The sequence below is a fragment of the Agelaius phoeniceus genome, chromosome 3 (assembly GCF_051311805.1).
Source record: "Agelaius phoeniceus isolate bAgePho1 chromosome 3, bAgePho1.hap1, whole genome shotgun sequence".
Lineage (NCBI taxonomy): Eukaryota > Metazoa > Chordata > Aves > Passeriformes > Icteridae > Agelaius > Agelaius phoeniceus.
In genome coordinates, this window is record NC_135267.1 from 1,186,241 (window position 1) to 1,208,357 (window position 22,117).

The 22,117-nt window shown below is 56.9% G+C and overlaps 1 protein-coding gene across 5 annotated transcripts; it reads right to left on the reverse strand.

Moving 5' to 3' along the window:
• Window positions 1-1,329: 1,329 nt before the first annotated feature.
• CLU (clusterin) lies at window positions 1,330-21,973 on the reverse strand. Of its 5 annotated transcripts, none has more exons than XM_077176423.1 (10): window positions 21,850-21,967; window positions 14,703-14,722; window positions 14,543-14,616; window positions 13,167-13,315; window positions 8,787-8,957; window positions 4,431-4,848; window positions 3,032-3,145; window positions 1,985-2,211; window positions 1,566-1,747; window positions 1,330-1,488 (listed from the first exon to the last, which is right to left on the reverse strand). In XM_077176423.1, exons 1-10 carry the CDS (start codon window positions 21,853-21,855, stop codon window positions 1,482-1,484), a joined length of 1,368 nt encoding a protein of 455 aa, XP_077032538.1. In that variant the 5' UTR covers window positions 21,856-21,967; the 3' UTR covers window positions 1,330-1,481. The 5 variants fall into 5 exon arrangements, with proteins under 5 accessions (XP_077032538.1, XP_077032539.1, XP_077032541.1 ...); XM_077176424.1 differs by having other exon boundaries at window positions 14,543-14,610; window positions 14,697-14,722; window positions 21,850-21,963; XM_077176426.1 differs by having other exon boundaries at window positions 14,543-14,610; window positions 21,850-21,962.
• Between the last annotated feature and the right edge of the window lie 144 nt (window positions 21,974-22,117).

Consider the following 22,117-nt stretch of genomic DNA (forward strand, 5'->3'; position numbering starts at 1 on the left):
CTTGGCAGGGAAGCTCTTCCCTGTCTCATGAGGGGCTGGAGATCCATTCCAGGAGGGATGGGGACAGGCCCTGGCACAGGGATCCGTGTCCATGGCACTGGGACAGGCCCTGGCACTGGGATCCGTGTCCATGGGATGGGGACGGGCCCTGGCACTGGGATTTGTGTCCCATGAACTGGGAGAAGCCCTGGCACTGGGATTTGTGTCCATGGCACTGGGATGGGGACAGGCCCTGGCACTGGGATTTGTGTCCCATGGGATGGGGAAAGGCCCTGGCACTGGGATCCGTGTCTGTGGCACTGGGACAGGCCCTGGCACTGGGATTTGTGTCCCACAGGATGGGGACAGGCCCTGGCACTGGGATCCATGAACTGGGACAGGCCCTGGCACTGGGATCTGTGTCCATGGGATGGGGACAGGCGCTGGCACCGGGATTTGTGTCCATGGCACTGGGATGGGGACAGGCCCTGGCACTGGGATCTGTGTCCATGGCACTGGGATGGGGACAGGCCCTGGCACTGGGATTTGTGTCCCATGAACTGGGACAAGCCCTGGCACTGGGATCCGTGTCCATGGCACTGGGAGAGGCCCTGGCGCTGGGATTTGTGTCCATGGCACTGGGATGAGGACAGGCCCTGGCCCTGGTATCCATGTCCATGGGATGGGGACAGGCCCTGGCACTGAGATTTGAGTCCCACAGGATGGGGGCAGGCCCTGGCACTGGGATCCATAAACTGGGACAGGCCCTGGCACTGGGATCCATGAACTGGGACAGGCCCTGGCACTGGGATTCGTGTCCATGGCACTGGGATCCATGAACTGGGACAGGCCCTGGCACTGGGATCTGTGTCCATGGCACTGGGACAGGTCCTGGCACTGGGATTTGTGTACCACAGGATGGGGACAGGTCCTGGCACTGGGATCCATAAACTGGGACAGGCCCTGGCACTGGGATCCGTGTCCATGGCACTGGGACAGGCCCTGGCACTGGGATTTGTGTCCCACAGGATGGGGACAGGCCCTGGCACTGGGATCCATGTCCATGGCACTGGGACAGGCCCTGGCACTGGGATTTGTGTCCCACAGGATGGGGACAGGCCCTGGCCCTGGTATCCGTGTCCATGGCACTGGGACAGGCCCTGGCACTGGGATTTGTGTCCCACAGGATGGGGACAGGTCTGCAATCCTGGGCAGCTCCTGCTGAATCAGATCTGGGACCGGATCCTGATTCCTCAACTCCACAATTCCGCAATGACGAAATTATGGAAAATTCCGAGGCTTGTTTTCCTTCTTTTTCCCACAGGATGATCCCAAAAACTCCGTAGGCAGTTCCAGGGTGTTCAACTCTACCTTTATTTTCCGTTTGGGGCCCAGCAGGGTCCTGGCAGCAGGAAGGGTCAGGAGGGGAGAGGTGGCAGCGATGCTGAGAATTCCCCCCGGGAAGGGGGATCCGGAGGGGCGGCAGCGGCGGCATTGCCCGGCTACTCTCTGGAAATGAGGGAAAATTCGGGATGAGCCCTCTGTTATCCCTCAGGGGGGGTTTGGGAAGGTCCCACAGGACTCACACGGCGTTTTCCTTGAAGTGCTGCAGCGCCTGCTGGGCCACGTTCTCCATGAACCGGGGGTCGTCCCAGGGGATGTCCCCGGGCACGGTCAGCGCCAGCGGCTCCGAGTCGAAGAGCTGCACGGTCACCTGCGTGTCCGGGGGCACCGAGGGGTCCTCGGGGTTCGGAGCCTTGGACAGCACCTGGAACGGACACCGGGGTCATCCCACGGGAAATTCTGAATTTCTGAGGTCGGAGCCGCCGCGGGAGAGCCCCAGGCGGGCCCCTGACCTTGGCTCCCATCCCGGCATCCGGCTCTGCCAAGAGATTCCCGGCCGGAGCACAAAGAGCCCTTTGTGGCCCTGTCCCACTTTCCGCCTTCCCGCCCCCGTCCCCGCTCCCATCCCGGCCCCATCCCGGCCCCATCCCGCCGGCCTCACCGTGGTGACCTGCAGGAAGCCGTCGGAGCCCATGGAGTGGTTGGCCAGGCGGGACACCCAGCCGAACTGGCGGTTCAGCTGGTCCAGCAGGCCGGAGGTGTTGAACATTTCCTCCTGGAATTCCCGGAGCAGGGAATCGTAGCGGCGCGTGAAGCGCTCGGCCACGCGCACGGCGTCCTCCAGCTGCTCCCGCAGCTCCTGCTGGGAGGGATCCTCCTGCCCGCAGTCTGGGACGGGGCGGGATGGGGTCAGCACGGCCCTGCGGGGTTCATCCCGCCCCATCCTATCCCCATCCCATGTTCCCCCACCCCAAAATGCACTCCAACCCCCCCCCGACCCACCCTGTGCACCCCAAACCCTGAATTGTGCCTCCCATCCCTGTTCCCATTCCCGTCCCCATCCACATCCCTGTTCCTGTTCTGTCCCCATTTCCATTCCCTTTCCCATCCCATTCCCACTCCCAGTTTTCCATCTCCTTTCCTGTCCCCATTCCTGTGTCCCCATTCCCATTCCTGTCCCTGTTCCCCATTCCCATCCCTGTTCCATCCCCATTCTCATCCCATTCCCATCCCCATCCCTGTTCCCATTCCCATCACCATTCCTGTCCCTGTTCCCCATTCCCATCCCTGTTCCATCCCCATTCCCATCCCCATGCTCGTTCCCATCCTTGTTCCTGTCCTGTTCCCGTCTCCATTCCCATCCCTATCCCTGTTCCCCATTCCCATCCCTGTTCCCTTCCCCATTCCCATCCCCACTCCCATCCTTGTCCCCATTCCTCATTCCCGTTCCCCCATTCCTCATTCCCATTCCCCCATTCCTGTTCCCATTCCCCCATTCCTCATTCCCGTTCCCCCATTCCTCATTCCCATTCCCCCATTCCTGTTCCCATTCCCCCATTCCTGTTCCCATTCCCCCATTCCCATCCCCACTCCCATCCTTGTCCCCATTCCCTGTCCCGATTCCCATCCCCGTTCCCATTCCCCCATTCCCAACCCCACCCCCATTTTTCCATCTCCTTTTCCATTCCCGTTCCCGTTCCCGGCTCACCCAGGGCCAGGATCTCCCGGCACTGCTCGCACTCATCCTTCATCCGCAGGCAGCCGGCCGAGTTCCGCCGGATCTCCCGGCAAACCATCCGGTCATTGCTGAAATTCCGGGATTCTGCGGGAATTCCGGGCCGGCCTCAGCTCCCCAAATCCCCCCCCAGCCCCGGCAGGTCCCCCCCAGGTGCCAGAAAAGGGATTTTTCCTTGGAATTTGGGCCCCTCCCGTCCCCAGGGCTGCGTTGGCAGACGGTGATGGCACCGGCTTCGACATTCCCAAAAAAAACAAACACCGAAAAGACATGAGCTGTAATCCCAAAGAAAAACAAACACCGAAAAAACATCGGCTGTAATCCCAAAAAAAAACAAACACCGAAAAAACATCAGCTGTAATCCCAAAAAAAACAAACACCAAAAAATCATCAGCACAATCCCAAAAACAACCTAACACCGGCAATATTCCCTGTAAAAACCACCTGCAATATTCCCATAAAAAATACCTGCATATTCCCAAAAAACCCAAATACCTCCAACATTCCTTAAAAAAACCTGCCTGCATTATTCCCAAAACCTCCAACATTCTCCCCCCCACAAAAGACCCATCAGCAGCATTCCCAAAAAACCCAAACACCTGCAAAATTCCCAAAAAAAAAAACCCATTCCCATGATGGCAGCCGGGATTGAAGTGGGACAACACCCCAAAATCCCAGCCCACCACCAGCGAAGCTCCTGATTCCCAGGTTTCCATGGGAACTCCCTTTAGGGAATCCTCCAACATTGCCAAGGATTTTCTGGGAATCTTTTCCCAGAATCCTCCAACGCTCCAAAGGATTTTCTGGGAATCTTTTCTCAGAATCCCCCAGATCCTCCAAAGTTGCCAAGGATTTTCTGGGAATCTTCTCAGAAACCTCAGAATCCTCCAAGATTGCAAAGGATTTTCTGGGAATCTTTTCCCAGAATCCTCCAACGTTGCCGAGGATTTTCTGGGAATCTTTTCCCAGAATCCTCCAACGTTGCTAAGGATTTTCTGCGAATCTTTTCCCAGAAATCCTCCAAATCCTCCAAAGTTACCAAGGATTTTCTGGGAATCTTTTCTCAGAATCCTCCAACATTCCAAGGGATTTTCTGGGAATCTTTTCTCAGAATCCCCCAAATCCTCCAACATTGCCAAGGATGTTCTGGGAATCTTTTGCTCAGAATCCTTCAAGTCCTCCAAATTTGCAAAGGATTTTCTGGGAATCTTTTCTCAGAATCCCTCAAATCCTCTAAACCTGCCAAGGATTTTCTGGGAGTCCTTTCTCAGAATCCCCGGAACTCCCGACGATTTCCTGCCACTCTTTTCCCCAAACCCCACCGGAATTCGGTGGATCCCCCACCCGCCGTCCCGCTCCCCTCCATTCCCACCTGTCCCGAACTCTCCGGTGGGATTCTCCCAGCTGCCCTGGGCGTCCTCCAGCATGCGCTGGGTCATCTGGAAGAGCGGCTGGAAGAGCTGCTGGAAGCCGCCGTGGCGGTGCGGGAAGAACGGGAAGAAGTCCCCGGAGAAGCGCCGGGAGCGGCGCGGGAGGCGCAGCCGCTGCACCGGCGGCCCCAGCGCCTCGCGGAAGCCGCCGAAGGGCACCTGGAAGAAGGGGTGGAGGCGGCCCTGGACCCGGGAGCTGTCGAGGAAGATGTCCTGGACGCCGTCCTCCATGAGGCCGAAGCGCTCCTCCAGGTCCTGCAGCTGCCGCTCCTGGCGCTCGTCGCGCTCCAGCAGCGAGTCCAGGCGCTCGCCGTCCACCCAGATGGAGATGGGAGACGAGTGGTTCAGGAATTCCTCCAGCTGGGAATGGGAATGGGAATGGGGTCAGGACCTGGGGTCTCCCCGGGCTATGTGGGATCCCCCACCTGAGACCCTCTGGGAATGGGAACAAAACCAGGGATCCCTGGGCCATGTGGGATCCTGCACCTGAGACCCTCTGGGAATGGGGTCAGAACCTGGGATCCCTGGACCATGTGGGATCCTGCACCTGAGACCCTCTGGGAATGGGATCAAAGCTTGGCCATTCCTAGGATCCCTGTGTGATGTGGGATCCCTCACCTGGAGACCTTCTGGGAATGGGGCCAGAATCCAGGATCCCCGGGCTATGTCGGATCCTGCACCTGAGACCCTCTGGGAATGGGGTCAGAACCTGGGATCCCCAGGCTGTGTGGGATCCTGCACCTGAGACCTTCTGGGAATGGGAACAAAACCCAGGATCCCTGTGTGATGTGGGATCCCTCACCTGAGACCCTCTGGGAATGGGATCAAAAGTTGGCCATTCCTAGGATCCCACACACGGAGACCCTCTGGGAATGGGATCAAAACCTGGGATCCCCGGGCCATGTGGGATCCCACAGCTGGAGACCCTCTGGGAATGGGGTCAAACCCCAGCTGTTCCCAGAATCCCACACCTGGAGACCCTCTGGGAATGAGGCCAGAATCCAGGATCCCCGTGCCATGTGGGATCCTGCACCTGAGACCTGCTGGGAATGGGATCAGAACCTGGGATCCCTGGGCAATGTGGGATCCTGCACCTGGAGACCCTCTGGGAATGGGATCAAAGGTTGGCCATTCCCAGGATCCCTGTGTGATGTGGGATCCCTCACCTAAGACCCTCTGGGAATGGGGTCAGAACCTGGGATCCCTGTGCCATGTGGGATCCCCCACCTGGAGACCCTCTGGGAATGGAACAAAACCCAGCCATTCCCAAGATCCCTGTGCCATGTGGGATCCCCCACCTGGAGACCCTCTGGGAATGGGAACAAAACCCTGCCATTCCCGGGATCCCTGTGCCATGTGGGATCCCACACCTGAGACCTTCTGGGAATGGGAACAGGACAAAATCCCCCTTTCTTGGTATCCCTGTGCCATGTGGGATCCCACACATGGAAACCTTCTGGAAACAGGATCAAAACCTGGCCATTCCTGGGATCCAGAACCTGAAACCTTTGGGAATGGGATCAAAACCCGGTGTCCTTGTCTGATGCAGGATCCCTCAGCTGGACACGCTCTGGGAACAGGATCAGGGCAAAATCTCCCTTTCCTGGTATCCCTGTGGGATTCCTCAGCTGCCAAACTTCTGGGAACGTGATCAAAACCCAGCCATTCCCAGAATCCCTCACCTGGAGATCCTCTGGGAATGGGGTCAAAACCCTGCCATTCCCGGGATCCCTGTGCCATGAGGGATCCCACACCTGGAGACCCTCTGGGAATGGGGTCAAAACCCTGCCATTCCTGGGATCCCTGTGCCATGAGGGATCCCACACCTGGAGACCCTCTGGGAATGGGATCAGGTCAAAATCCCCCTTTCCTGGTATCCCTGTACCATGTGGGATCCCACACTCTGGGAATGGGATCAAAACCCAGCCATTCCCAGGATCCCACACCTGGAGACCCTCTGGGAATGGGATCAGGTCAAAATCCCCCTTTCCTGGTATCCCTATGGGATGTGGGATCCCTCACCTGGAGACCCTCTGGGAATGCGATCAAAACCTGGCCGTTCCCAGGATCCCACACCTGGAGACCCTCTGGGAATGGGATCAGGGCAGAGTCCCCCATTCCCAGTATCCTTGTGGGATCCCTCAGCAGCCCAAGCCCTGGGAATGGGATGAGACCAAAGCCTGGCCCTTCCCAGTATTCCCGTGTGATGTGGGGTCCCTCCCGGGCAGTTTTCCAGTTAATGGGAACGGGAGTGGGGTGAGGCTGAGTTCCCCCTTTTCCCGTGTCCCGGTGCCCCTCACCTGCCTGGAGTCACTAACGGGAATGGGAATGGGAATGGGATCATCCCAAATCCCCTTTTCCTGTATCCCAGTGCCCCTGACCTGTGTGGGGTCACTAATGGGAATGGGAATGGGATCACCCCAAATCCCCTTTTCCTGTATCCCGGTGCCCCTCACCTGCCTGGAGTCACTAATGGGAATGGGATCAGCCCAAATGTGGGAATGGGATCAGCCCAAATCGCCTTTTCCTGGTATTCCTGTGTCCCTCAGCCGCTGACACTCTGGCTAATGGGAATGGGAAGGGGATCATCCCCAATCCCCCCGTTTTCCCGTTGTTTCCCTGACGTTTTCCTGGTACTTCCCCAGGATTTCCCCAGTGTTTGCCTGTTATTTCCCCATTATTTCCCCAGTGTTTCCCCATTGTTTCCCCTTTGTTTTCCTGGTATTTCCCCAGTGTTCCCCATTTTTTCCCCGTTGTTTTCCCCATGTTTCCCTGGTGTTTCCCCATTGTTTCTCTGTTGTTTCCCATTTTTTCCCCATTGTTTCCCCCAGTGTTTCTCTACTGTTTCCCCATTGTTTCCCCTGCATTTCCTCATTTCCCTGGTATTTTCCCATTACTTCCCTGTTGCTTCCCCGCTGTTTCCCCATTTTTTTCGCCGGTGTTTCTTTCCCCAGTGTTTCCATGCTGTTTCTCCATTGTTTCCCAATTGTTTTCTGGTTTCTCCCCACTGTTTCTCCACTGTTTCCCCATTGTTTCTCTGGTGTTTCCCTGCTGTTTCCCCATTGCTTCCCATTGTTTCTCTGTTGTTTTTCCAGTATTTCCCCAGCATCTCCTGTTGTTTCCTGGTTGTTTCCCCATTGTTTTTCTGGTATTTCCTCAGTGTTTCCCCATTATTTCCTGGTTTTTCCCTCCCTTTTCCCCACTGTTTCCCTGGTATTTTCCCAGTATTTCCCTGGTCTTTCCCCAGTATCTCTCCACTGTTTCCCTGTTGTTTCCCAATGTTTCCCCAATGTTTCCCCAATGTTTTCCTGTTGTTTCCTGGTTCTTTCCCCACTGTTTCCCTGGTATCTTCACGGTATTTCCCTGGTGCTCCCCCATTATTTCCCTGCTATTTCCCTGTTTTTTCCCATTGTTTCCCCATTGCTTCCACGCTGTTTCCCCATTGGTTCCCTGCTGTTCCCTTCTACGCTCCTGGTACTTCCCCATTTTTTCCCCTTGTTTCCCTGTTTTTTCCCTGGTACTTCCCCATTTTTTCCCCTTGTTTCCCTGTTTTCCCCCGGTGTTTCCCCAGTGTTTCCTCATTGTTTCTCGGCATTTCCTTGTTGTTTCCCTGTGTTTCCCCATTGTTTGTTTCCCCACTGTTCCCTCGTTATTTCCCTGTTGCTTCCCCATTTTTCCCTGGTGTTTCCCCGCTGTTTCCTCATTATTTCCCTGCTGTTTCTCCATTTTTTCCCCATTGTTTGTTTCCCCATTTTTTCCCTGGTGTTTCCCTGATGTTTCCTCATTATTTCCCTGTTGTTTCCCCATTTTTTCCCTGCTGTTTCCCCATTTTTTCCCTGGTGTTTCCCCACTGTTCCCTCGTTATTTCCCTGTTGTTTCCCCATTTTTCCCTGGTGTTTCCCCGCTGTTTCCTCATTATTTCCCTGTTGTTTCCCCATTTTTTCCCTGGTGTTTCCCTGCTGTTTCCTCATTATTTCCCTGCTGTTTCTCCATTTTTTCCCCATTGTTTGTTTCCCCATTTTTTCCCTGGTGTTTCCCCGCTGTTGCCTCATTATTTCCCTGTTGTTTCTCCATTTTTTCCCTGGTGTTTCTCCAGTGCTTCCCCGCTGCTTCCCCATTGTTTCCTGGTATTTCCTCATTGTTTCCCCACTGTTTCCTCATTATTTCCCTGTTGTTTCCCCGCTGTTTCCTTGTTATTTCCCCACTGTTTCGTCATTTTTTCCCCGCTGTTTCCCCGCTGCTCCCCCATTGTTTCCTCACTGTTTCCCCGCAGTTTCCCCGCTGCCGCGGCGGCTCACCTGTCGGCCCACGAGCCCGGCGCCGCTGCGGCAGGTGCGTGAGTAGAAGCGGAGGCAGCGCTGCCGCAGGCAGGGCTTGCAGCTCTCCCACAGCGCCTGCACCGAGGCGTTGCAGCGCTCGCCCCGCGCCGACAGCTCCTGCTCCTTCTGCCGCGCCAGCTGCACCGCTTCCTGCCGGGAATGCCGCCCTCTGAGCCGTGTGCCCGGGGCACCGGGGCCGGCCGGGTCCCAGCACGGCATTCCCAGAGTCCCGGGACACCCCAATCCCCGGCACGGCATTCCCAGATTCCCGGGACACCCCAATCCCAGCATTCCCAGAGTTCCGGGACACCCCAATCCCTGATCCCAGTATTCCCAGAGTTCCAGGACACCCCAGTCCCTGGCACGGCATTCCCAGAGTTTCAGGACACCCCGATCCCCGGCACAGCATTCCCAAAGTTCCAGGACACCCCAGTCCCTGGCACGGCATTCCCAGATTCCCGGGACACCCTGATCCCCGGCACGGCATTCCCAGAGTCCTGGGACACCCCAATCCCAGCATTCCCAGAGTTCCAGGACACCCCAATCCCCGGCACGGCATTCCCAGAGTCCTGGAACACCCCAATCCCCACATTCCCAGATTCCCAGGACACCCCAATCCCCGGCACAGCATTCCCAGATTCCCGGGACACCCCGATCCCCGGCACGGCATTCCCAGAGTCCTGGAACACCCCAGTCCCCACATTCCCAGATTCCCAGGACACCCCAACTCCCACGCAGCATGCCCAGAGCTCTGGGACACAGCAATCCCAATCCTGGCATTCCCAGATTCCTGGGACACCCCAAACCCCGGCACGGCATTCCCAGAGTCCTGGGACACCCTGATCCCCGGCACGGCATTCCCAGAGTCCCCGGACACCCCAATCCCCACGTTCCCAGATTCCCAGGACACCCCAAACCCCAGCACGGCATTCCCAGAGTCCTGGGGCACAGCAATCCCAATCCTGGCATTCCCAGGATGCCCCAAACCCCAGCATGGCATTTCCAGAGCCCTGGGGCACAGCAATCCCAATCCTGGCATTCCCAGATTCCTGGGACACCCCAAACCCCGGCACGGCATTCCCAGAGTCCTGGGGCACAGCAATCCCAATCCTGGCATTCCCAGGATGCCCCAAACCCCAGCATGGCATTTCCAGAGCCCTGGGACACAGCAATCCCAATCCTGGCATTCCCAGATTCCCAGGACACCCCAATCCCTGGCACGGCATTCCCAGAGTCCTGGGGCACAGCAATCCCAAGCACAGCATTCCCAGAGTCCAGGGAGCAGCCGAGTCCCGGCACAGCATTCCCACATTCCCAGAACACCCCAAACCCCAGCACGGCATTCCCAGAGTTCCAGGACACCCCAATATCCAGCACGGCATTCCCAGAGCCCCGGAACACCCTGAGCCCTGGCATGACATTCCCAGAGTTCCAGGACACACAATTCCCAAGCATTCCCAATCCTGGCATTCCCAGAGTCCTGGGATACACCAGTCCCCAGCACAGCATTCCCAGGTTCCTGGGACACCCCAATCCCAAGCACGGCATTCCCAGAGCCCTGGGAGCGGCTGAACCCCAGCATGGCATTCCCAGATTCCCAGATTCCCAACTCCTACAGGGCATCCCCTGTTCCCGGGACACAGCAACCCCTGGGATAACAATCCCTGTTCCTGGGACACCCCAAGCCCTGGGATAACATTCCCAATTCCCAGGACACCCCAAACCCTGACACAGCATTCCCTGTTCCCGGAACACTCCGATCCCTGACACAGCATTCCCAACTCCCATGACATCAAATCCCTGACACAGCATTCCCTGTTCCCAGGACACCCAACCCCTGACACAGCATTCCCTGTTCCCAGAACACTCCGATCCCTGACACAGCATTCCCTGTTCCCGGAACACTCCGATCCCTGACACAGCATTCCCTGTTCCTGGGACGGCATTCCCTGTTCCAGGACACATTGACCCCTGACACAGCAATCCCCATTCCCAGGACACCCAACCCCTGACACAGCATTCCCAGATTCTCGGGACGTTCCAGGACCCAGGACACACCATTCCCAGGACAGCATCCCCCATTCCTGGGATGGCATTCCCCATTCCCAGACCATCCCGTTCCCAGCCCATCCCCAGCCCAATCCCATTCCCATTCCATTCCCATCCCCAGCCCAATTCCATTCCCATCCCATTCCATTCCCATCCCCAGCCCAATCCCATCCCCAGCCCATTCCCATTCCCAGCCCAATCCCATTCCCAGCCCATTCCCAATCCCATTCCCGTCCCTTTCCCATACTGATCCCATTCCATTCCCATACCGATCCCATTCCTGTCCTGTTGCCATTCCCATCCCCATCCCTTTCCCATTCCCAGACCATTCTGATTCCATCCCCATTCCATTCCTGTTCCTGTTCCCATCCTCTTCCCATTCCCAGTCCCATTCCCATTCCTGATCCCAAATCCCATTCCCAAATCCCATTCCCAATCCTGACCCCATTTCCATCCCCAATCCCATTCCCGTTCCCACACCTCCTTCCCTCACCGCACCTGCTGCAGGGAGCGCAGCAGCTCCTGGGGCCCGCGGCCACTGCGCTCCACTCCCGTTCCTGTTCCTGATCCCAATCCTGTTCTCAAATCCCAATCCTGATCCCAAATCCCAATCCCAATCCCAATCCCAAATCCTGATCCCAAATCCCATTCCCAATCCCACACCTCCTTGCTGCGCTGGGCCTGCTGCAGGGAGCGCAGCAGCTCCTGGTGCCCGTGGCCACTGCGCTCCACTCCCATTCCCATTCCCGATCCCGATCCCAATCCCAATCCCAATTCCATCCCCGATCCCAATCCCATTCCCGCTCCCACACCTCCTTTCCGCGCTGGGCCTGCTGCAGGGAGCGCAGCAGCTCCCAAATCCCAATCCCGATCCCAAATCCCAATCCCGATCCCAATCCCAATCCCAAATCCCAATCCCAATCCCATTCCCACACCTCCTTTCCGTGCTGGGCCTGCTGCAGGGAGCACAGCAGCTCCTGGTGCCCACGGCCGCTGCGCTCCACTCCCATTCCCATTCCTGACCCCAATCCCGATCCCAAATCCCAATCCCAATCCCGCTCCCACACCTCCTTCCCTCGCCGCAGCTGCTGCAGGGAGCGCAGCAGCTCCTGGTGCCTGCAGTCGCTGCGCTCCACTCCTGTTCCCATTCCTGACCCCAATCCCAATCCCAAATCCCAATCCCGTCCCCGATCCCAATCCCAATCCTGTTCCCACACCTCCTTCCCTCACCGCACCTGCTGCAGGCAGCGCAGCAGCTCCTGGTGCCTGTGGCCACTGCGCTCCACTCCCGTTCCCGTTCCTGATCCCAATCCTGTTCTCAAATCCCAATCCTGATCCCAATCCTAATCCCAATCCCAATCCCAATCCCAAATCCCATTTCCAATCCCGATCCCAAATCCCAATCCCATTCCCGCTCCCACACCTCCTTTCCACGCTGCGCCTGCTGCAGGGAGCGCAGCAGCTCCTGGTGCCCGTGGCTGCTGCGCTCCACTCCCATTCCTGATTCCATCCCATTCCCAAATCCCAATCCCAATCCTGATCCCAAATCCCATTCCAAATCCCATTTCCACACCTCCTTGCCGCCCTGCGCCTGCTGCAGGGAGCGCAGCAGCTCCCAAATCCCATTCCCATTCCCAGTCCCATCCCAAATCCCAATCTGGATCCCAAATCCCATTCCCACACCTCCTTGCCGCGCTGTGCCTGCTGCAGGGAGCGCAGCAGCTCCTGGTGCCCGCGGCCGCTGCACTCCACTCCCGTTCCCATTCCTGACCCCAATCCCAATCCCGATCCCAATCCCAATCCCAATCCCAAATCCCAATCCCTCTCCCACACCTCCTTGCCACGCTGTGCCTGCTGCAGGGAGCGCAGCAGCTCCCAAATCCCAATCCCAATCCCAAATCCCATTCCTGATCCCAATCCCAAATCCCAATCCCAATCCCAAATCCCAATCCCTCTCCCACACCTCCTTTCCGCGCTGGGCCTGCTGCAGGGAGCGCAGCAGCTCCCAAATCCCAATCCCAATCCCAAATCCCAATCCCAAATCCCAATCCCAATCCCTCTCCCACACCTCCTTGCCACGCTGTGCCTGCTGCAGGGAGCGCAGCAGCTCCTGGTGCCCGCGGCCGCTGCGCTCCACTCCCGTTCCCATTCCTGATCCCGATCCCAATCCCAATCCCAATCCCAACCCCATTCCCTCTCCCACACCTCCTTGCCACGCTGTGCCTGCTGCAGGGAGCGCAGCAGCTCCCAAATCCCAATCCCAATCCCAAATCCCGATCCCAAATCCCAATCCCATTCCCGCTCCCACACCTCCTTGCCGCGCTGGGCCTGCTGCAGGGAGCGCAGCAGCTCCTGGTGCCCGCGGTCGCTGCGCTGCAGCAGCTCCTGCATCCTGCGCACGCCCTGCAGCGCCCGCTCCACCTCCGCGTCCACCACGCGGCTGCCGGCCGCAGACAGCTCTGCAGGGCAGGGAGAATATTGGGGCAAAATTGGGGAAAAGTGGGGAAAAAGCGGGGGGAAAGGTGGGGGAAAATTGGGGGAAATATCCGGGGGAAATTGGGGAAAAATTGGGGGGAAAAGTGGATGGAAAAGTGGAGGAAAAGTGGAGGAAATATCCGAGGGAAAGCGGGGGGAAAGTGGGGGGGAAATGGGGGGGAAAAATGGGGGAAAATTGGGGGGAAATTGGGGGTAAAGTGGGGGAAAAGTGGATGGAAAAGTGGAGGAAAAGTGGAGGAAATATCCGAGGGAAAGCGGGGGGAATGTGGGGGGGAAATGGGGGGGAAAATTGGGGAAAAATTGGGGGAAAAGAAGGGGGGAAATAAGGGAGAAACACAGAGAAAAGATGGGGAAAATTGGGGGGAAATTGGGGGGAAATTGGGGGGAAAGTGGGGGAAAAGTGGGGGAAAAGTGGGGGAAAAGTGGGGGAAATATCCAGGGGAAAGTGGGGGGAAAGAAGGGGGAAAAGAAGGGGGAAAAGAAGAGAGAAACACAGAGAAAAGATGGGGAAATTTGGGGGAAAAGTGGATGGAAAAGTGGAGGAAATGTGGAGGAAATATCCAGGGGAAATTGGGGAAAAGAAGGGTGAAAAGAAGGGGGAAACACAGAGAAAAGATGGGGAAATTGGGGGAGAAGTGGGGGAAAATTGGGGAGAAAATGGGGAAAATTCGTGGGAAAAGTGAGGGGAAATGGGGGGGAAAGTGGGGAAAATTGGGGAAGAGTGGGCAAAAGATGGGGGAAAATTGGGGGGAAAAGTGAGGGAAAATTGGGGGGAAAAGATGGGGGAAAAGTGAGGGAAAATTGGGGGGAAAATTGGGGGAAAAGTGGGGAAAATATGGGGGAAATACAGAGAAAATATGGGGAAAATTGGGGGAAAATTGGGGGAAAATTACCCCCCCTCCCCAAACCCCCCAAAATTAAAACCTGTGACCCCTCCCAGCATGCGACCCCCCCCAAATGAGACCCTCCCCAACCCCCCCAAAATTAAAACCCATGACCCCCACCACTGTCCCCAACCCCCCAAACCCCCCCAAATTTAACCCCAAACCCCCCAAATTTAACCCCAAACCCCCTAAATTTAACCCCAAATTTAACCCCAAACGCCCCAAATTTAACCCCAAACCCCCCCCAAATTTAGCCCCAAACCCCCCAAATTTAGCCCCAAACCCCCCCAAATTTCCCCTCCTCACCTCGGAGCTCCCCGGGGGGCAGCAGTGCCCGTGCCCCCCCCAGGGCCAGGAGCGCCAGCAGCGACAGCGACAGCGACAGGGACAGGGACAGCGCCATGGCCTGGGGACAGTGACAGGGACAGGGTGAGGGGACAGGGACAGGGACAGGGACAGGGACAGGGACAGGGACAGCGCCATGGCCTGGGGACAGGGACAGGGACAGGGTCAGGGGACAGGGACAGGGTGAGGGGACAGGGACAGGGTGAGGGGACAGGGACAGGGACAGGGACAGGGACAGGGACAGGGACAGGGTGAGAGGACAGGGACAGTGCCATGGCCTGGGGACAGGGACAGGGTGAGGGGACAGTGACAGGGCCTGGGGACAGCGAGAGGGACAAGGGTGAGGGGACAGTGACAGTGCCATCGCCTGGGAATAGGGACAGGGTGAGGGGACAGTGACAGCAACAGGGACAGTACCATGACCTGGGGACAGTGAGAGGGACAGGGACAGGGTCAGGGGACAGGGACAGTGACAGGGCCATGGCGTGGGGACAGGGACAGGGGACACTGACAGCAACAGGGACAGTGACATGGTCCGGGGACAGGATGAGGGGTCAGGGGACAGGGACAGCGCCATGGCCTGGGGACAGGGACAGGGACAGGGCCAGGGCCAGGGCCATGGCCTGGGGACAGGGACAGGGTGAAGGACGGGGTGAGGGGACAGTGACAGGGACAAGGACAGTGCCATGGCCTGGGGACAGGGAGAAGGACAGGGGACAATGACAGCACCATGGTCTGGGGACAGGGACAAGGATGGGGACAGGGGGGTCAGGGACAAGGGACAGGGGGCTCAGGAGGGGACAGCAACGGGGGAGACAGGGGGGGACAGGGACAGAAAGGGCCAGGGGGCCAGGGGACAGGAGGGGACGGGGGGACAGGAGTGACAGGGTGGGACAGGGGGCTCAGGGACACTGACAGGGATGGGGGACAGGGCCAGGAGGGGCTGGGGTGTTGGGGACAGGGATTGGGGACAGGGACAAGGGGGGCTGGGGTGTCAGGGACAGGGATTGGGGACAGGGACAAGGGCGGGGTCAGGAGGGGATGGGGACAGTGCCATGGTCTGGGGGAGGGGACAGAGACGGGCATGGGGGGACAGGGGGGGACGGGGGGGGGACAGCAACAGGGGGGTCAGGGGGGGACAGGCACAGGAAGGGACATGGGGGGGACAGGAGGGGACAGGAGCGACAGGGGGGGACAGGAGGGGACAGGAGTGACAGGGATATGGGGGAACAGGAGGGGACAGGGACAGGGACTGGGGACAGGAGGGGACAGGGGGGACAGGGGGGACAGGGGGGGACAGGGAGGGGACAGAGGGGACAGAGGGGATGGGGGGGACAGAGGGGACAGGGAGGGGACAGAGGGGACAGGAGGGGGACAGGGAGGGGACAGAGGGGACGGGGGGGGTCACGGGGGGGTCAGGGCCGGGCCTGCCCCTCCCCCACCCTCACGGGACTGTGACTCATCCCCTCCCCCCCCTCCCCGCCCCCCCCAAACCAAACAAAGCCGGGAGCGGGAAACGGGGGGGGAGGGGAGGGAGGGGGATTGGGGGGGGCATGGGGGGGGTTGGGGGTTTTGGGGGGGTTATGGGGGGCACGGGGGGGGATTTAGGGGTCCGGGGGGGGGGGAAGGGGATTTAGGGGCGTTTAGGGGCGCACTTGTGGGGTTCCTGAGCATGGGGGATCAGAGGGGATTTAGGGGCGCACTGGGGGATTTAGGGGCGCACTGGGGGGGTTCCCTGAGCATTGGGGGATCAGAGGGGATTTAGGGGCGTTTAGGGGCGATTTAGGGGGTTTAGGGGCACACTGGGGGGGTTCCTGAGCATTGGGGATCAGAGGGGGTTTAGGGGCGCACTGGGGGGGATTTAGGGGCGTTTAGGGGCGCATTGGGGGATTTAGGGGCGCACTGGGGGGGTTCCTGAGCGTTGGGGGATCAGGGGGGATTTAGGGGCGCACTGGGGGGGATTTAGGGGCGTTTAGGGGCGTTTTAGGGGGTTTAGGGGCACACTGGGGGGGTTCCTGAGCATTGGGGGATCAGAGGGGATTTAGGGGCGCACTGGGGGATTTAGGGGCGTTTAGGGGCACACTGGGGGGGTTTAGGGGAGCACTTGTGGGGTCCCTGAGCATTGGGGGATCAGAGGGGGTTTAGGGGCGCACTGGGGGGTCCCTGAGCATTGGGGGATCGGGGGGGATTTAGGGGCGTTTAGGGGCGCACTTGTGGGGTCCCTGAGCGTTGGGGGATCAGAGGGGATTTAGGGGCGCACTGGGGGGGTTTTGGGGGTTTAGGGGCGATTTAGGGGGTTTAGGGGCACACTGGGGGGGTTCCTGAGCACTGGGGGATCAGAGGGGATTTAGGGGCGTTTAGGGGCGCACTTGTGGGGCTCCCTGAGCATTGAGGGGTCCCTGAGCACTTTTGGGGGGGTCTCTGAGCATTGGGGGTGTTTGGGGGGGCCCTGGGGGTTTAGGGGGGCTCTGGGGGGGTCCCTGGGCACGGGGGGGGTCTCGGGGGGCTCTGGGGGGTTCCGGCCGTGCCCCCCCCGGGCCCGGGCACCGCGGGCGGAATTTCGGAATTTCCCGGGCGGGGCCCAAACCGCAACCCCCCCCCCCCCACACCCCCCCCAAAAAAAGGAGCGGCCCCGGTCCCTTCCCCTCCCCCCCCCCAAAAAAAGGAGCGGCCCCGGTCCCTTCCCCTCCCCCCCCCCAAAAAAGGAGCGGCCCCGGGTCCCCCCCCCGCCCCCCCCCTGGGAGCCGCCGCCGCCCCCTCCGGGATTGTGCAATTCCCAAATGAAACCCAAACACACCCAAAATAACCCAAATAAAACCGAAGGAATCCGGAATTTAACACCAAAAAAAAAACAACCCCGAATAAAACCCAAATAAAAACCGAATAAAAACAGAAATAAAACCGAATAAAACCCAAATAAACCCCGAATAAAACCCAAATAAATCCAAATAAGAACCAAATAAAACCCGAATAAAAGCCAAATAAACCCTGAATAAAAACCGAACAAAACCTGAATAAAACCCGAATAAAAACCGAATAAAAACCGAATAAAACCCAAATAAATCCAAATAAACACCGAAATAGAACCTAAATAAACCCAAATAAAACCCAATTAAACCCAAATAAAAACAAAATAAAACCCAAATAAAACCCAAATAAAACCCAAGTAAACCCAAATAAAACCTGAATAAAACCCGAATAAAAGCCAAATAAACCCTGAATAAAAACCGAATAAAACCTGAATAAAAACCAAATAAAAACCGAATAAAACCCAAATAAACCCAAATAAAAACCGAATAAAACCCAAATAAAAACCGAATAAAAACTGAATAAAACCCGAATAAAAACCGAAATAGAACCTAAATAAACCCTGAATAAAAACCGAATAAAACCCAAATAAAATCCGAATAAACCTAAATAAAAACCGAATAAAACCCAAATAAAATCCGAATAAAACCCAAATAAAGCCCAAATAAACCCAAATAAAACCCAAATAAAACCCAAATAAAAACCCAAATAAAAACGAAATAAAACCCAAATAAAACCCAAATAAAACCCAAGTGAACCCAGCTAAGCCCGGCCCAGCCCCCCCTTCCCTCCCCAGCCTTGTGCAATGCGGGCCCAGCCCGGGGGGGCCACTGTCCCCAACCCCCCCTGCAGGGTGACACTGCAGGAAAACAGCCCCGAAACCAAACAAACACAGCCTAAAACACAGCCCAAAACCCCAAAAACACACAGCCCAAAACACAGCCCCAAAACCCAAAAAAACACGGCCCAAAACCCCAAAAACACAGCCCAAAAACCCCAAAAACACAGCCCAAAACACAGCCCCGAAACCCAAACACAGCTCAGAAACCCAAAAACACAGCCCAGAAACCCAAAAAAACACAGCCCAGAAACCCAAAAACACAGCCCAAAACACAGCCCCGAAACCAAACAAACACAGCCCAAAAACCCAAAAAACACAGCTCAGAAACCCAAACAAACACAGCCCAAAAACCCCAAAAACACAGCCCAAAACACAGCCCCGAAACCCAAACACAGCTCAGAAACCCCAAAAAAACACAGCTCAGAAACCCAAAACCCCAAAAACCCAAAAACACAGCCCCGAAACCCAAAACCCCAAAAACACAGCCCCGAAACCCAAAAAAACACAGCCCAAAACCCCAAAACACAGCCCAAAACACAGCCCAGAAACCCAAAACACAGCCCAGAAACCCAAAAACCCCAAAAATCCAAAACACAGCCCCAAAACCCAAAAACACAGCCCAAAACACAGCCCAGAAACCCAAAAACACAGCCCAGAAACCCCAAAACCCCAAAAACCCAAAACACAGCCCAGAAACCCAAAAAACCACAGCTCAGAAACCCAAAAAAACACAGCTCAGAAACCCAAAAACACAGCCAGAAACCCCAAAAACACAGCCCAGAAACCCCAAAACCCCAAAAACCCAAAACACAGCCCAGAAACCCAAAAAACCACAGCTCAGAAACCCAAAACACAGCCCAGAAACCCTAAACACAGCTCAGAAACCCAAAAACCCCAAAAATCCAAAACACAGCCCCAAAACCCAAAAACACAGCCCAGAGACCCCAAAACCCCAAAAACCCAAAACACAGCCCAGAAACCCAAAAAACCACAGCTCAGAAACCCAAAAACACAGCTCAGAAACCCAAAAACACAGCTCAGAAACCCAAAAACACAGCTCAGAAACCCAAAAAAACACAACCCAAAAACACAGCCCAAAAACCCAAAAACACAGCCCAGAAACCCCAAAAAACACAGCCCAGAAACCCCAAAACCCCAAAACACAGCCCCGAAACCCAAAAATCCATCCCACAGCCCAAAACCAGAGCCCACGTCCCAAACCCACACCCTGCAGCCCAAACCCACTGGCCAAATCCCAAATACCTCCCCAAATACCCCCAAAATCCTAAAATCTCCATCCCACAGCGCCCCAAATCCCAAATAAACCCCCATCCCAAATAAACCCATCCCACATCCCAAATAATTCCCCCAAATCCCAAAAAAAACCCACCTGAAATCCCCAAAACCCCATCCCAAACAACCCCCGCAAATCCCAAATAAACCCCATTGCCACAGCCCCAAAACCCCATCCCACATCCCAAATAACTCCCTCAAATCCCAAAAAACCCAATCTGAAATCCCAAAAACCCCATCCCAAACAACCCCCGCAAATCCCAAAAAAAACCCCATCCCAAATAACCCATCCCACATCCCAAATAACCCCCCCAAATCCCCCCCAAAAAATCTGAAATCCCAAAAACCCCATCCCAAACAACCCCCCCAAATCCCCAAAAAAACCCCATCCCAAATAACCCATCCCACATCCCAAATAACCCCCCCGACACCCCAAAAACCCCATTGCCACATCCCAAATAATCCCCCCATTCCAAACGGCCCCCCCAAATCCCAAATAACTCCGTACATCCGAAATCCCGAACAACTCCCCCCAAATCCCAAACAAGCCCCACAAAATCACCCCCCTGTCCCAAATAACGCCCCCAATCCCAAATCCCAAAGAATCCCGCATATCCCAAATCCTAATTTACCCCCCATCCCAAAATATCCCCCAAATCCTAAATAAACCCCCCCCAAATCCCAAAACAACCCCACGTACCCCAAATCCCAAATCACCCCCCTGCAGCCCAAATCCCAAATAACCCCCCTCGAAATCCCAAATAAACCCCAAATCCCAAATAACTCCCCATCCCAAAAAAAACCCCGCAAATCCCAAATAACCCCCCTCGAAATCCCAAATAAACCCCAAATCCCAAATAACTCCCCATCCCAAAAAAAAACCCCGCAAATCCCAAATAACCCCTCCCTGCACCCCAAATCACCGCCCTCAAAATCCCAAATCCCAAATCATGGCCCCAAATCCCAAATCCCCGTTGGGTCCTGCCCGGCGCGGGGAATTGTGGGAAATTCCCGCCGAGCCTCCGCCCGCTCCACCCCCGCCCCCACCCCAAAAACCGCCCGGGGGGACCCCAAAACTGGGGGGGGGAAAGGGAAAAAAATGGGGAAAATTGGGGGATTTGGGGTTCAGGATTTGGGATTCGAAGATTTGGGGGTTCGGGGATTCCGGAATTTGGGGTTTGGATGTTTGGGGGGTTTTGGAATTTGGGGGTTCCGAGATTTGGGGGTTCGGGGGTTCGAGGATTTGGGGTTTTGGGATTCGGGGAGTTCTGAGATCCGGAAATGTGGGGGTTCGGGGATTTGGGGGGTTCTGGGATTTGGGGGTTCGGGAATTCAGAGTTTGGGGATTTGGGGCTTCGGGAATTTGGGATTCAGGGATTTGGGGGTTCGGGGTTCGAGGATTTGGGGATGGGAGTTCAGGGATTGGGGAGTTTAGGGATTCAGGGATTTGGGAATTTGGGGGTTCGGGGGTTCGAGATTTGGGGATTTAGGAATTCGGGATTCAGGGATTTGGGGTTTGAGGGTTCGGGATTCAAGGATTTGGGATTCGGGGGTTTGGGGGTTTGGGATTTGGGGGTTCGGGATTCAGGGACTTTGGATTCGGGGGTCAGGGATTTGGGGGGTTCAGGGATCCGAGGGTTCGAGTTGGGGATTCGGGGATTTGGGAATTTGGGGGTTGGGGGATTTGGGGATACGGGGTTCAGGGATTTGGGGGTTCAGGGGTTTGAGGGTTCGGGGATTTGGGGATACGGGGTTCCGGGATTTGGGATTCAGGGATTTGGGATTCGGAGGTTCAGGGGTTTGAGGGTACAGGGTTTTGGAATTCAGGGGTTCGGGGATTTGGGGATTCGGGGTTCAGGGGTTTGGGGATTCGGGGGTTCGGGGATTTGGGATTCAGGGGTTCAGGGGTGGGGTTCAGGGGTTTGAGGGTTCAGGGTTTTGGGATTCAGGGATTCGGGGATTTGGGAGTTCAGGGATTTTTCAGGGATTCGGGGATTCGGAGATTTGGGGGTTCGGGGATTTGGAGGTTCAGGGGTTTGGGGGTTCGGGGATTTGAGGGTTCAGGGATTCGGGATTCGAGGTTCGGGGATTCGGGGATTTGGGATTCAGGGGTTCAGGGATTTGGGGGTTCGGGGATTCAGGGATTCAGGGATTCGAGGGTTCGGGGTTCAGGGGTCTGAGGGTTCAGGGAATCAGGGGTTCAGGGATTCAGGGATTTGGGGATTCAGGGATTTGGGGGTTCGGGGATTTGGAGGTTCAAGGGTTTGAGGGTTCGGGGATTTGGGATTCAGGGGTTCAGGGATTTGGGGTTCCCGCAGTCCCGTACCCGCATTCCCGCTCCGGTGCCGGGGCCGGGGCCGCTCCGGTGCCGCTTTATCCTCGGGCCGGTCCCGGTCCCGCCCCGTTCCCGCTCCCGTTCCGCTCCCGGAGCTTTCTGGAACGGCCCCGGCACCGCCCCGGCCTGGCCGCGGGCCCGGGGCCCCGCTAATTAATTAATGCATTCATTAATTAACTCCCAGCACCGCCCCCGGCCCGGCCGGGGGACCGGGGCCCCGCTAATTAATTAATGCATTCATTAATTAACTCCCGGCACC

Coding starts and splice junctions, on each gene's coding strand:
- CLU (XM_077176421.1), bottom strand. Junction 14,617..14,690: donor TCCCTGTCCCTGTCCCTGTC/CCTGTCCCTGTC, acceptor CCTGTCCCTGTC/GCTGTCGCTGTCGCTGCTGG. Junction 3,146..4,430: donor CACCGGAGAGTTCGGGACAG/GTGGGAATGGAG, acceptor GAATTCCCGCAG/AATCCCGGAATTTCAGCAAT.